Source organism: Entelurus aequoreus, linkage group LG16 (assembly GCF_033978785.1).
Source record: "Entelurus aequoreus isolate RoL-2023_Sb linkage group LG16, RoL_Eaeq_v1.1, whole genome shotgun sequence".
In the NCBI taxonomy this organism is placed as follows: Eukaryota; Metazoa; Chordata; class Actinopteri; order Syngnathiformes; family Syngnathidae; genus Entelurus; species Entelurus aequoreus.
This window is the reverse complement of record NC_084746.1, coordinates 29264217-29280279: the sequence shown is the minus strand read 5'-3', so window position 1 is coordinate 29280279 and position 16063 is coordinate 29264217. Positions and strand designations below refer to the sequence as shown.

Genomic DNA, 16063 nt, shown 5'->3' with positions numbered 1-16063 from the left:
AAATATCTGTCAAAATGTTTTTAGTACGACTTCGGTAAGCTATGAAGCTGCACCGCTTGATGGATTGTCGGCGCATTAAACTAAAGTATTATTATGGTGTGTGTATAAGGACCGCAAAATGGCACCTATTAGTAGACATATTAACTGGCGTTTTGTTTCGCAATATTATGCAAAACCAATTTTTTTTACCTTCTGGTACCTGCAGATGTGTATTTAGGATCTGCATAAGTACTGAACATGTACGCGGGTCCGCAATTTTAATCCGGTGAGCCCAAAGGTCGGAAAAATACGGTACTCACTTGTGTTGCCAGGAATTTAGTCATTTTCAGTGGACAACAAATATATCCTGCTTTACACTGATTTCTGTAATGCACCATAAGTTTCATTTGTCTTATTGTTCCTTGAGAAGATACATTAAAGAAATGGTTGGTGACTTTGTGTGAGAGTGTAGCTGCACAAAAGTTCATTGCAGAACCCATTGTGCTAAATAGCAGTATCTGGTATAACTAAAAAGTACAATGGCCACCAGCGCAAGCTTTGGGAAGTAAAAAGTTTCAAAGGGCAGATTTAACAGAGCAGACCATATATTGATGCTGCTGTCAGCGTGATGCATGGTCGTTTCATAAAAGGTGTTACTGTAATTACTTTTGACTTACTAGCTCATTAAAGAGAACCACTCTCCCTGTGCTGTCTGCCCAATTAAAGGATTAACCGCAGCATGCCGTATCCCCCTACAGATGGGGGCAGCTGTAGGGTCCATTGGGATTTTTAGATTTATTTTTGTTCATTCAGGGGCACTGAGGAGAGATGCGATACAGCAGGTACCGCCAAGGTTTTTCCCATTTAGAGTGTGACGCATCTTCCGAGGCAACACGGAGCTATTTGTCTCACTCTGAGTATACTTCATCATACCTGGTTGAGCTCCTAAGGCCGGGCCAAAAACATTGCATTTACCACACGGTACGGTTTTTTTTGTTTGTTTTTTGCGATGCACTCCGTGTCCTCACCATCAGCCTTTTTCAGATTGGTAAAAGATAGCCGTATCGGCCTTTCAGGGTATGTTTAGAATTTGCTCCATGAACCGTCCAATACAAAGCAAAACCGCTCTTGCAACTGCTTCTAAGTAGCTCAGTTTATGTAAGCTAAATTTTAAGCTACATTTATTGCGACGTTATGCTTAGTACATTGAGCACACCCCTTTTGGTTGAGGAATTCACATTAGTCGCATAATTTTGGTCTTGACCTCTGTATGTATGATGAGATTATCGCATATCTTCAAGATGCAACCTTTTAATCAAATTTCAATAACAGGATATTCAGACTGATTTGGTGGATTTAAAGATTCCTTTTTTATTTATAAATGAAATTGTATATGGGTGGATTTTGAAATGTATTGTACTGTATTTTGTATATTATATGATGATGTATATTTTAACTGTGGGTCCCTGTCCATAAGATGTGTGCTTCTAGGGATGACCTTTTTGCAGAACGGACTCTGATATTAACAGAAGAAACAATAATGTAATACAGGGGTGACCAAACTTTTTCCACTGAGGGCCGCATTCTGAAAAATCAAAGCAAGCGGGGGGCCATTTTGATATTTTTTATTTTAAAAACCAATACAATATATGTATAAAAAATATACATTTAGGCCTCCACTCAGGCTTGATCCCGGGGACCCCAAAGGGTTTTGGTCAAAAAAATATAAAATATGTGTCATTATTCAGTATTATTATTTGTATTATTATTCAAGTTTTAATTTTCTAGATCAACATTAGGTCTATCTGTCAATATAACGGTTTCAAAAATTTAAGTTGTATGCTTTTGTTGTCAAAGAAAACCCTGTTTTTTATGTGTGAAAATATGCAATATTTTCACACAATAAAATTTTTAAGTGGAATATTTGAGATTATATAATAATTGGAACCTTAAAAAGGTCAATAACTCATAACAACATTGATTTTAATTCATTATTATTTTTTGAACAATGACACTTAAAAACAAATCACACTAAAATTATTGGGGATCCAAATAATTATAGTGTTAAAAAATAAATTATATTTTTTTTTTACTGTTTACTTTTAACACAATAATCTCGAGATCAACTTCAGATCTATCCGTCAATTATACGTTTTATTGTTGTTTATGTTTTTCGTTTGTTCGTTTTAGGCCCTTCTTTATAAAAAACAGCTCAGTTTTTTATATGGCAAACACAAAATATGCAACATTTTCCCCCAAAATATCTCAGATGTGATGTAATTGGATCCTTGAATAGGTCAATAATTCATAATGACATTGAAGAAAGAAACAGCCTGCATGGCAGCTTTGTGTTATTAGAGTATACATTGCGACATTTTCTTGTTACATTTCACCTGTTTGCTCTTTTATACCACTTATCATGTTTTTAATTGTTTTCAATCGTATTTTTAAAATGTGCCGTGGGGCCGTTAAAAAATGAGCTGTGGGCCACAAATGGCCCCCGGGCCGCACTTTGGACACCACTGATGTAATACAAAATTATGTCTGTCTTTAAATAAATAACTTTTAAAAAAAAGTAGTCCATTCTAAAAGTCAGACTGGGACCAAAGCGTTGAAATAACTAAACGTCTTTTCCCATAAAAAAATAATGCAAATCCAATAAAATGTAATAAAGATAATATAACATAGAGGACAATTATAGTTGTATATGCAGTAAACAATGTAAATCACCTACAGTACAAAATGACGCATGAAATAGATAAATGATTATTTAACATTACTCTGAACATTATTGAAGACTCTTGCTGGTGAGAATGATGAGCAGTGATGGTACAGTAGGTGGCCCTGCCCTAAACCAGAAGACACGCTGCACATAAGTCCCCATGTTACATGAAAAAGCACACATAGAATGTATTTTAACGCATGACAGGGCGCTTCATGTGAAACCCATTCCGAGCCGCCTCCTGCCACGTCATTGATAATAATAAAATAGCAAGCTGCTCTGTTGGCGTATAGCTTTAGTGATTGTTTTGTAGGACAGAAAGTGCAGGGTTCAAATTCAAGTCGAAGTCCCAGTAATTGGATGTATTCATGTGTTTTGATGACGTAAAAATTATTTTGCAATAAAAAAGTAATTATTGTACAATATATTTCCCAGGAATTTGTTTTAGCACAAGCAATGCATCAAATTAAATTCAAGCTTGATTAAAATATGTATACAAATTGTTTTACATATGTAAAACAAGTGTGGAAAAAAATCCTGCTTAGGACCCTAATCTATCTAGGTCAGAGGTCGGCAACCCAAAACGTTGAAAAAGCCATATTGGACCAAAAAATACAAAAAACAAATCTGTCTGCAGCCGCAAAAAATGAAAAGCTTGTAATGAAGGCAACACATGACGCAAGTGCCTATATTAGCTATAACAGCCTACTGTCAAAATGACTACGTGTCGCAGGCTGAAGCAAGTCTTCATTGACAAAACTGTTTGCTGTGGTCTGGAACAACATGGCACACAAACAACTATGTGAAATGCAGCCAATATTACATACAGATAATGTGTCATGAGACATGCAAAACTAAATTATATACAAAGAGGATAAATGTAAAGGATATTAAATGAGCTCAAATATACCTACAAATGAGGCACAATGATGCAATATGTACATACAGCTAGCCTAAATAGCATGTTAGCATTGATTAGCTTGCAGTCATGCACTGACCAAATATGCCTGATTAGCACTCCAACAAGTCAATAACATCAACAAAGTGCACCTTTGTGCATTCACGCACAGTATCAAACTTTTGGTGGACAAAATGAGACAAAGAAGGAGTGGAAGATTTTACATGTAAACAAACTGTTGAGTCCCAGCCCACACTATGGTGAGTTCAAGAACCGCCAAAATTAGTAGGACAAAACGATGTTCACCAAATCCTCTCATCAGTGAAACATATACACAAACATATTAAAGGCCTACTGAAACCCACTACTACCGACCACGCAGTCTGATAGTTTATATATCAATGATGAAATCTTAACATTATAACACATGCCAATACGGCCTGGTTAACTTATAAAGTGACATTTTAAATTTGACGCTAAACTTCCGGTTCGAAACGCCTCTGAGGATGACGTATGCGCGTGACGTAGACCGGGGAACACGGGTATGCCTTCCACATTGAAGCCAATACGAAAAAGCTCTGTTTTCATTTCATAATTCCACAGTATTCTGGACATCTGTGTTCGTGAATCTGTTGCAATCATGTTCATTGCATTATGGAGAAGGAAGCTGAGCAAGCAAAGAAGAAAGTTGTCGGTGCGAAATGGACGTATTTTTCGAACGTAGTCAGCAACAACAGTACACAGCCGGCGCTTCTTTGTTTACATTCCCGAAAGATGCAGTCAAGATGGAAGAACTTGGATAACAGAGACTCTAACCAGGAGGACTTTTGACTTCGATACACAGACGCCTGTAGAGAACTGGGACAACACAGACTCTTACCAGGATTACTTTGATTTGGATGACAAAGACGCAGACGTGCTACTGTGAGTATGCAGCTTTGGCTTCTAAACATTTAATCGCTTGACCGTATGTGCGCAACTTTTTTTTTGCGTATGTACGTAACTTTTTTAAAATATATAAGCTTTATGAACCTTGGGTTAGGTGAACGGTCTTTTGGGCTGAGTGATTGTGTGTGTTGATCAGGTGTTTGAATTGTATTGGCGTGTTCTATGGAGCTAGGAGCTAGCATAGGAGCTAGGAGCTAGCATAACAAACACGCAGGTGTTTTTATGCAGGATTAATTTGTGGCATATTAAATATAAGCCTGGTTGTGTTGTGGCTAATAGAGTATATATATGTCTTGTGTTTATTTACTGTTGTAGTCATTCCCAGCTGAATATCAGGTACCGTGAGTATGCAGCCTTGGCTGCTAAACATTTGATAGCTTGACCGTATGTGCGCGTCACGTACGTAACTTTTTAAAAATATATAAGCTTTATGAACCTTGGGTTAGGTGAACGGTCTTTTGGGCTGAGTGATTGTGTGTGTTGATCAGGTGTTTGAATTGTATTGGCGTGTTCTATGGAGCTAGGAGCTAGCAGAGGAGCTAGGAGCTAGCATAACAAACACGCAGGTGTTTTTATGCAGGATTAATTTGTGGCATATTAAATATAAGCCTGGTTGTGTTGTGGCTAATAGAGTATATATATGTCTTGTGTTTATTTACTGTTGTAGTCATTCCCAGCTGAATATCAGGTCACCCTCGGCTCTCACAGCATCTTCCCTATCTGAATAGCTTCAACTCCCCACTAGTCCTTCACTTGCACTTTACTCATCCACAAATCTTTCATCCTCGCTCAAATTAATGGGGAAATTGTCGCTTTCTCTGTCCGAATCTCTCTCACTTCATGCGGCCATCATTGTAAACAATAGGGAACTTTGCGTATATGTTCAACTGACTACGTCACGCTACTTCCGGTAGGGGCAAGCCTTTTTTTTATCAGATACCAAAAGTTGCAATCTTTATCGTCGTTGTTCTATACTAAATCCTGTCAGCAAAAATATGGCAATATCGCGAAATGATCAAGTATGACACATAGAATAGATCTGCTATCCCCATTTAAATAAAAAAAATTCATTTCAGTAGGCCTTTAAACAGTGGGCTTTCTAACAATTGGGAAGGTTTGTGTCATGTTTGTCCTCAAACAAAAAACATACTAAAACAAAAAAAAACATTTTCCCCCATCTTTTTCCAATTTTCAATCCTTTTTAAAAATGCTACAGTGAGCCACTAGGGCGGCACTAAAGAGCCGCATGCGGCTCGAGACCCGCGGGTTGCTGACCCCGATTTAGGTACACAAATGCCACCTTTTTACTTTGCTACAAGTTTTTTCTTTAATTCAATAGTGTTTGTCACCCTCTTCTTCAAAGGGCTGACACTTGCAACTTACTTTGGCCCGTAATCAATAAAAAAAGCGAAGAGACTAAGTCACCAAGGCGTGAGATTCTTTATTTGCGTACTCGATACACAGGCAAACGGACCAGCGCAAAGTACAATAATGTGGATTTTTTTTTTCTCGAAATGCGAATCATATGAAGAATGGAGCGTTCAACGTTAATATGTTTGTTGAAACGTGATTATATGCGTGAGTTTAGATATGTATATGTATTTGTATATGTACAGTATGTGTATACTGTATGTATATCTGTACAGTGAATGTATATGTACAGTATGTATACATGTATGTTTGTACAGTGAATATATATGTACAGTATGTATATATGTATGTTTGTACAGTGAATGTATATGTACATGTATGTGTATATATATGTTTGAACAGTGAATGTGCGTGTGGATGTACGAACTTTGAATGTGTAGGTATGTACTGTATTTGTGTATGTATGTGAGAGCAAGGGTACCTATGTATGTATACATGTATGAATAACTGTGTGTATGTGAGTATATATGTTTATATGTATGTACAATATATTTGACGTTCATTAGAGCGTTCAAAAACCAAGGTACCTCTCTAATTGACATGCACAATGTTCTCCTCAGCCACTGTTGGGAGTCATTAACTCTTAGCCCCAGGACTATCAAGATACTTTACTCCGCCCACGGTGGCATTTTATTCACGAGTAATTCCTGATTTTAAATACCAGTCCTCTAACATCAAGGAGGAGGATGAATATAATGATTAATTAAGGCACATAGTTTGATTCCATCAGCTGTCTGATTTAAAACCACGTTGGTAAGTTAAAATTGTGCCCGAGCAAACACAAGCTGTAACACAAGCTGTTGTAATAAAGATAATGACATTTTTTTTTTGGGGGGGGGGGGGGGGGTACTGTATCAGTAACATATTGCAGCAGCCTTATTTTGAGGCTTGATATAGCTGTCAAAAGTGAAACGTCTCTTGCTCGCAACCATTATTCATTCACTGTCTGATTTTATTGAACTGGCAAAAAGAAATGTCAAGGGAAGCCTGCATGGTTTTCATTATTTCATCATTTTGTTTGTCCAGATAGAACTATTTGGCTCAGCTCATGGCGTCAACATGCACACTAAACCGCACTGCCAATGCAACAATGCTGACAGCAGTCGTAGTTTGTCTCCGGTTTGGAAACTATTATGTTGTTTTTACTTGTGTTTTCAAAGTGACAGCAGATACCTTCCTGGTGGAGGGCAACAAGCAGGAGCACCAGCTGTCCAACCTGAAGCCCAGCACGTCCTACTCGGTAGCCCTCTATGCCACCAAGGGACCCCTCACCAGTGGCACTGTCATCGCCAACCTCCAAACACGTAAGAGCTTTTTCTCCATAGTGTCAGCATGAGGTGTTACTCAATGGAAGTGTTTATTCATGGCATTATTGTGTCTATAAATGAAAAAAAGTAGTTGGATGAATTACAATGCATCTATATAAATGAAAGCAGGTCATAATTGGATTCTGAAATGTGAAAAATCATTATGTCCTCTAGGGTTGTACGGTATACCGGTACTGGTATCGTACCGCGGTACTAATCAATCAAAAACAGTACTATACTCTGTTTGAAAAGTACCGGTTCCCGGGCATGACGGCGCGTCGTCAGGTCATGACATTGCTGGTTTTGCGAGCACAGGAGCATGTTCGGCAGCGCACAATCACGGAGTACTTACAAGCAGACACAGTGTTTGAGTTTGAGTTTGAGTTGATTTCGAACATGCAAGCATACAACATGATACATCACAATTTCCAGTTTCTCTTTTCAACATGTTCGAAAAGGAGTAGGAAGAAGCAGGGCTTATTTAATCCTACCCCTTTTCTTTTACATAACAGTTTCTAAAACTTTTGTTCACTTCCTGTTCTCAATTTATTCACAATATACTCCATAAGTAATCACAATAAAAATAAATAAATAGATAATAATTGGTGAAGTAAGTTATATTTCATATGATGAGATAAGTAAGATTATTTTGAGAGTGAAAGAATGGATGAATTAAATAAATTCAGTATTCTTTTTCTTTGTACTCTGTAAACACTTTAAGTTTGAAGAGTTTCTTGAAGTGGATCATATTAGTACATTGTTTGATTGCTTTGCTTAATCCATTCCATAATTTAATTCCACATACTGATTATACTGAAGGTCTTAAGTGTTGTACGTGCATACAAATGTTTTAAATTACATTTCTCTGTAAGATTATATTTCTCCTCTTTTTTTGAGAAGAATTGTTGTATATTCTTGGGTAGCAGATTGTAGTTTGCTTTGTGTATAATTTTAGCTGTTTGCAAATTCACTATGTCGTGGAATTAGTGTGTAGACAGAAAAGAGAGAATGGAAACAGTTTGGCCTAAAAACTAAAGGTGAAGTTATAACACTGAAACGCCCTCAGGAAGAGGTGCTTTTAGACATGGCTAGCTAGCTAGCGGCGAATGTCCATTCGCAGTCGGCAGTGTTTTAGCTACTTCTAAATCACTAATCCTCGCCTCCATGGCGACAAATAAAGTAAGTCTCTTACAAGTATCATCAATGCAGGACGAGGAATAGCTAAACATGCTTCACTACACACCATAGGAGGATACGATAGCTAACCACTAACAGCAAGCTAGCACCCTGAATTTGAACAAATCCACTGTAATAATACCAAGTACAAGAGTGTATCTTGTCGATACTACTATGATTACATGTATATTTTTTATCATCACAAAATCTTTTTTCCTTTTTTTAAAATTCATATTATGTTTATAAACTCAGGAAATACGTCCCTGGACACATGAGGACTTTGAATATGACAAATGTATGATCCTGTAACGACTTAGTATCGGATTGATACCTAAATTTGCTGTATCATCCAAAACTAATGTAAAGTACCCAAACAACAGAATAATAAGTGATTATTACATTTTAACAGAAGTGCAGATAGAACATGTTAAAAGAGAAAGTAAGCAGATAATAACAGTAAATGAACAAGTGTATCAATAATCAATTTTTACAGCTTGTCCCTCACAATTTTGACAAAATAGAATGAGAAATGACACAATATGTTACTGCATACTTCAGCAGACAAATTAGGAGCCTTTGTTTGCTTACTTATTACTAAAAGACAAGTTGTCTAGTATGTTCACTATTTTATTTAAGGACAAAATTGTTCTTTGATTGCAAAAAGAAACTTATGTTTAATGTACCGAAAGATTTTTTGTTAAAATAAAGCTAATAACGGCTTTTTTTATTTAGAAAAGTACCAAAAAGTATCGAAATACATATTGGTACCGGTACCGGTACTAAAATATTGGTATCGGGACAACACTAATGTCCACAGAAGTGAGCATTTGTTTTTGGTCTATTTCTTTTGTCAGACTTAGAAATTTTGGGGAGAAAAAAAATTATAACCCTTGTGTACAAAACTAAAATATGAATTACTAATTACTAATACAATACTATTTTTGAAACGTTAATAATGATTCACAGTGTGTGAATAATTAACAAGAACAGTGCCTTGACATACTGTACAAGTGTGTTATGGTACTGTATTACAGTTACAATATGATACATCACATCCAAGTTTAATTGGTTCCGTGACGAAGCTGTTAACCCAAAACACTTGTATCTCAAATCAATGTTTGCCATTAAAATAAAATGAAATTCACGTAATGCGTGCTGGGTCCCCCATAAAAACAACACAATTCAATGCGTAACATGCTTTTAAATTGGAAAAGCTAACTTCTAGATAACAAATATAGTATAAAAACAAATTACATTAGTTTTATGAAGTAATGTGATTATAATGTACAGCATTAGAGAGCAGACTTCTATGGTATGGCCTGTGAGCTGCTTCTCTGTTAAACACACTATCAGCAGCTTTAAATAATTACTTTAACTGACAGAATGGCACTTTTACTTTCGATTAAAAGCTTTAAACAGCAGGAAACATTTGCAGACATTCACCCAGCTGCACCTGCAGTGAGTCAACTCGTCCGAAGGATGGCGCCATAGCACAAATAATACCACACCATTTAAGTGTCTTTGCATGTGTTTAATGAAAACTATATGCTTTATGGCCATCAGCAAAGAAAAATCCATAAATTAACTGCACCGTTTTATTAGTAGCAGGGTTCAAAGCGTAGGAAAAAAAATAGCGGCTTATAGCCTGGAATTGACGGTATATAAAATGGATGCTTTTAGATGTTTTTTAAAGGGCTTTATGTGGGGCGGTATAGCTCGGTTGGTAGAGCGGCCGTGCCAGCAACTTGAGGGTTGCAGGTTCGATCCCCGCTTCCGCCATCCTAGTCACTGCCGTTGTGTCCTTGGGCAAGACACTTTACCCACCTGCTCCCAGTGCCACCCACACTGGTTTGAATGTAACTTAGATATTGGGTTTCACTATGTAAAGCGCTTTGAGTCACTTGAGAAAAAGCGCTATATAAATGTAATTCACTTCACTTCACTTCACAGAATAGATTGTGTACCCTTTACCTGCATTGTTTTTTACTATTTAGATCACACAGAAAAGAGAAATACTTGTGCGTTCTCTTTTCACATTGGTACCCGCGGATGAGTCTTCGAAAAATGCCAAACTCTTAAAAACAGCACCAAACAACAGGACAACAGAGCCATGTGCAACAGTTAAACAATAATAATAGCACGTACAAAAGGACTAAAACAAATAAAAAACATTAAACAATAAACCAAATTACTAATCAGGTGAAAAATAGTTGGTTCATATCTCACAAAATCCATAAGGTTGGGCACTTGTAAGCCAAGGTTCCACTTTGTGATGCTCTGAACGGCATAATCAGATGTTGTAGGTGATTGGCAAACTGGCCATGAATACTGACCACTTGTGACTCCTTGAATTATATCCACGATTTCGAGTGAGTCATGAACGAAACGAGGTAGCTAAGTTGAAACTTTGCAAACTTTTTGGGCTGTTTGAAAAATGTTCTTCTAAAAATACTAAGTTTCCTGTTTTAAAGTTCCTGGAGCAGATCACACATTTGAACAATGACAATATTCTGTACGAGAGCAGGGCTATAAACATCAATGGGACTACGAGCGGGGTGAAAAATCAACTTCGAACTATTCCAGGGCTCTACATGCTCAACTCGATACATGAATAAACAAATGTTCCTGGCACAATCTTGGAAACAAGATGTTCTTTCTAGCGTGTCATGTGCCTCTTGCTTCTTTATGATTTCTTCAGTCAGAGCTCCTCTCACAGGAACCAGGGGAATTTATTGTCTTTCGTTTTGGAGCGTAAGGACCTGATAATCAGTATTCTTTTGATAACATGTTCCAACAGGACACGACCAAGAAATGAGAGAGTTTTTTAAACCATAAATTAATTGAACTTATTATTAACCATTAAACCAAACTCCTTAATTTTGCATTCCATCCATGATATTTGTCTATTACCTGACCCCTTCTATGTTAGCTAACTCTTTGTTTATAATGTATATTTTCTGCTGGATCTATTCTTTATTTTATGCTGCCCTTTTTTTGCTGCAACTGTTACTGTATACTGTAATATTGTACATGGTAATTGGAATTTGTTATATATTGTATATATTATATACAAATATAATATAATACAATAATATAATATATCAGTACATTTTATATATTGTGTATATAATATGTTATATTTTATATTGCTACTATGGTACATTTTTAGTCTACTTTATACCTGCATTATCCTTTCCATCCTTACCCTTTCCAACCTTTGAAACTAAGCTACTGTGTGGAACAATTTCCCTTGTGGATCAATAAAGTTTGTCTAAGTCAGGGGTGTCCAAACTTTTTCCATTGAGAGCCGCACACGAAAAAATTAAAGCATGCGGGGGGCATTTCGATATTTTTCATTTTCAAACCATAACAAAATATATGGATTTTTTTGATTATTTTTTTTTACCTTTAGGGCTCCCGGGGACCATAAAGGATCAAAGTCATTAAAATGTCAAAAACAAGTCAAATTATTATAATTTTTTTATTTATTTAACGCTTACAGTAAATGTCTACAGAATATCAACTTCAGGTTGATATAAAGTTTCCAAAAAAAAACTAAAAGGTTGTATGCCTTTTCTGTGAAAGACAACTTTGTTTTTTATAATAAAATATGCAGTATTTCCCCCAGTTTTCTTTCTTTCTTTCTTTCTTTTAGTTTATTTCGAACATGAACACATTTACATCATAATACATCACACAATTTCATATCATTTCATTTACATCATGCCCGAAAAGGAGTAGGAAGAAGCAAAGCTTATTTAATCCTACCCCTTTCCCACTTCAAAGCATTTACAATTATATAAAATCATTTACTGACCTTTTTATATAATAAAATAACATCTATGAATTAGTATATACAACAGTTTGTAATATGTAATTAATTAATTCAGTCATTATTAACATACTGAGATGAAGAATATTTTCAATAAGGTTGGAAGTTTTTCTCATAATTCTTCTTCTTTGTACTTTGTAAGCACTATTAATTTAAACAACCTCTTAAACTGGATCATGTCAGTACAATTTTTAACTTCTTTACTTAATCCATTCCATAATTTAATTCCACATACTGCTATGCTAAAAGTTTTAAGTGTTGTACGTGCATATAAATGTTTTAAATTATTTTTTCCTCTAAGGTTATATTTCTCCTCTTTAGTTGAGAAGAAATGTTGTACATTCTTTGGTAGCAAGTTATAGATTGCTTTGTACATCATTTTAGCTGTTTGCAATTTTACCAAATCACCAAACTTTAATATTTTTGACTTAATAAATAAAGGGTTTGTATGTTCTCTATATCCAACATTATGTATTATTCTAACTGATCTTTTTTGTAACATGGTTAACGAATGTAGCGCACATTTGTAGTTATTTCCCCATATTTCTGCACAATAAGTCAGATATGGTAACACTAGTGAGCAGTAGAGAATATGAAGTGATTTTTGGCCCACGACGTGTTTTGTTTTATTCATTATTGAAATGTTTTTTGCTACCTTATGTTGTATGTTTTGTATATGAGATTTCCAGTTCATTTTATCATCTATTAATACTCCCAAAAATCTGGTTTCTTTTACCCTTTCGATGTCTACTCCGTCTATTTGTATTTGCGTATGATGCTCTTTCCTACTATTACCAAATAGCATTATTTTAGTTTTACTGAGATTCAAAGATAGTCTGTTTTTGTCAAACCATCTTTTTAATTTGTTCATTTCTCCTGTTATTATTTGTATTATCTTCTGTGTGTTCTCTCCTGAACAGAAAGCAGTTGTATCATCTGCAAATAAAACTAACTTTAAGTCCTTTGTAACTTTACAAATGTCGTTTATATAAAGATGAAACAATTTTGGTCCCAGTATTGATCCCTGCGGCACACCACTGCCCAAAACATTCAGAAAGCAATGTTTGATGTAAAGTAATTAGAGCCTTAAAAAGATCAATAATGCAGGACACCATTGATTTTAATTAATTATTATTTTTGAATAATCACAGTGAAAATAAAAATAAAATCCCATTTAATATATTTGGTATTCCAAAAGGTGCGCCACTCATAAAGTGATACATTTTTATTAGTTGTTTTTTTTGCTTTCAACACTTAAGTTACGAGATAAACTTCAGATATATCTGTCGATTTTACGTTTGAACTATTATTTTGTTTGTTTTATGCTCTATTGTCAAATAAAATTCTGTTTTTGTATGGCAACCACACAATATATGCAATATTTTTCACATAAAACATTTTAAAGTTAAATATTTGAAATAATTGTAGCCTTGAATAGGTAAATAATTCATTATGACATAGATTTTTTATTTTTTGAGCAATGGCAGAAAAATTAAAAAAAACAGCCTGCATGTCAGCTTTGTGTCAACATTGCAACTTGTTCTAGTTAGATTTCACCTCATTACACTTTTTTTAATGTTTTTTTTTTTCATTTTTGCAAATTTCCAGAATGTGTGGCCGCAAATGGCCCCCAAACCGCACTTTGGACACCCCTGGTCTAAGTCTAATTCTAAGTCTAATTGCTAAGAGGACAGTAAGTAAGAGAAATTGTCTGTTAAATGTGTAAATCTCACTTAGTTAGATTATTATTTGTCACAAAAAAGCTACATAATTCAGTTAAATGTACAGTAGCTGTAACACTTAAACTTAAACCACATGAACTGTTTGAGCCCAAAAATATATTCAAACCCTGGTCATGTCTTCGGTTAAATATTGGTCATACGTGTGCAGTGGCTCTGGGTTGTGTTGTGTCTTACCACTCTAATCTTCGGAATGAAAGGCGAGTGTGCTGACCATTGAGATAAAAGCCCGGGCTATCCACTCAAATAGCCAGCAGCACAATCTTGAAGTTGTCAGGGAGTACCCACGTACACACTGGCTGGTTGTATTTGTTTCTAACATGCTTAACATCTTACATTGAGAAATACCATACTTTTACTATTACACAATGATCAAAGAGGAGTAGGAAGAGGCAGAGCATTTTTCATTCTACCCATTTTCCAAGTCTCAGCACTTACTCATAATATGTTCACTTCCTGGTTTTAAAACATTGCCATAAGGATAGCAGAATAATAATATTAATAATGATTATAATAATAACAAATAAGTAATACAGAAAAAATACAATAATTTTATTTAAAAATACATGTTAAAAAAAAAAAGTATTGTCATCCCTCACCACATCGCGTTTCAAAATGTGCACCTTCACTCTGTCGCATATGTAATCTTTGTTATTGTATGTACAAAACCCAAAACCAGTGAAGTTGGCATGTTGTGTAATTTGTAAATAAAAACAGAATACAATGATTTGCAAATCCTTTTCAACTTATATTCAATTGAATAGACTGCAAAGACAAGATACTTAATGTTCGAACAGAGAAACGTAGTTTTTTTTGCAAATAATCATTAACTTAGAATTTAATGGCAGCAACACATTGCAAAAAAAGTTGGCACAGGGGCATTTTACCAATGTGTTACATGACTTTTCCTTTTAACAAGACTCAGTAAAGGTTTGGGAACTGAGGAGATCAATTTTTGAAGCTTTTCGGGTGGAATTATTTCCCATTCTTGCTTGATGTACAGCTTAAGTTGTTCAACAGTCCGGGGTCTCTGTTGTCATATTTTAAGCTTCATAATGGGCCACACATTTTCAATGGGAGACAGGTCTAGACTACAGGAAGGCCAGTCTAGTACCCGCACTCTTTTACTATGAAGCCACGCTGTTGTAACACGTGCAGACTGTGGCTTGGCATTGTCTTGCTGAAATAAGCAGGGGCGTTCATGAAAAAGACATTGCTTGGGTGGCAACATATGTTGTTCCAAAACCTGTATGTACCTTTCAGCATTAATGGTGCCTTCACAGATGTTTAAGTTACCCATGCCTTAGGCACTAATACACCCCCATACCATCACAGTCTGGATGGTTCTTTTCCTCTTTGGTCCGGAGGACACGACGTCCACAGTTTCCAAAAACAATTTGAAATGTGGACTCGTCAGACCACAGAACACTTTTCCACTTTGCATCAGTCCATCTTAGATGAGCTTGGGACCAGCGAAGCCAGCAGCGTTTCTGGGTGTTGTTGATAAATGGCTTTCGCTTTGCATAGTAGAGTTTTAACTTTCACTTACAGATGTAGAGACGAAGTGTAGTTACTGACAGTGGTTTTCTGAAGTGTTCCTGAGCCCATGTGGTGATATCCTTGACACACTGATGTCGGTTTTTGATGCAGTACCGCCTGAGGGATCAAAGATCACGGGATTAGCTGCTTACGTGCAGTGATTTCTCCAGATTATCTGAACCTTTTGATGATATTGCGGACCGTAGATGGTGAAATCCTTAAATTCCTTGCAATAGCTCGTTGAGAAATGTTGTTGTTAAACTGTTGGACAAATTGCTCACGCGTTTGTTCACAAAGTGGTGACCCTCGCCCCATCCTCGTTTGTGAAAGACTGAGCATTTCATGGAAGCTGCTTTTATACCCAATCATGGCACCCGCCTGTTCCCAATTAGTCTGTTCACCTGCAGGATGTTCCAAATAAGTGTTTGATGAGCGTTCCGCCACTTTCTCAGTCCTTTTTGAAACATGTTGCAGGCATCAAATTCCAAATGA

General features: G+C 35.9%; 1 protein-coding gene across 1 annotated transcript in view; it reads left to right on the top strand.

Annotated features, from left to right (window-relative positions):
* The window catches only part of tnr (tenascin R (restrictin, janusin)), a 435043-nt gene that overhangs the window by 366288 nt on the left and 52692 nt on the right, over nucleotides 1-16063 (top strand). The window contains exon 27 of the mRNA XM_062022570.1: nucleotides 7139-7282. Within this exon, the coding sequence (XP_061878554.1) occupies nucleotides 7139-7282 (144 nt within the window). The remainder of the gene's footprint in view (nucleotides 1-7138; nucleotides 7283-16063) is intronic.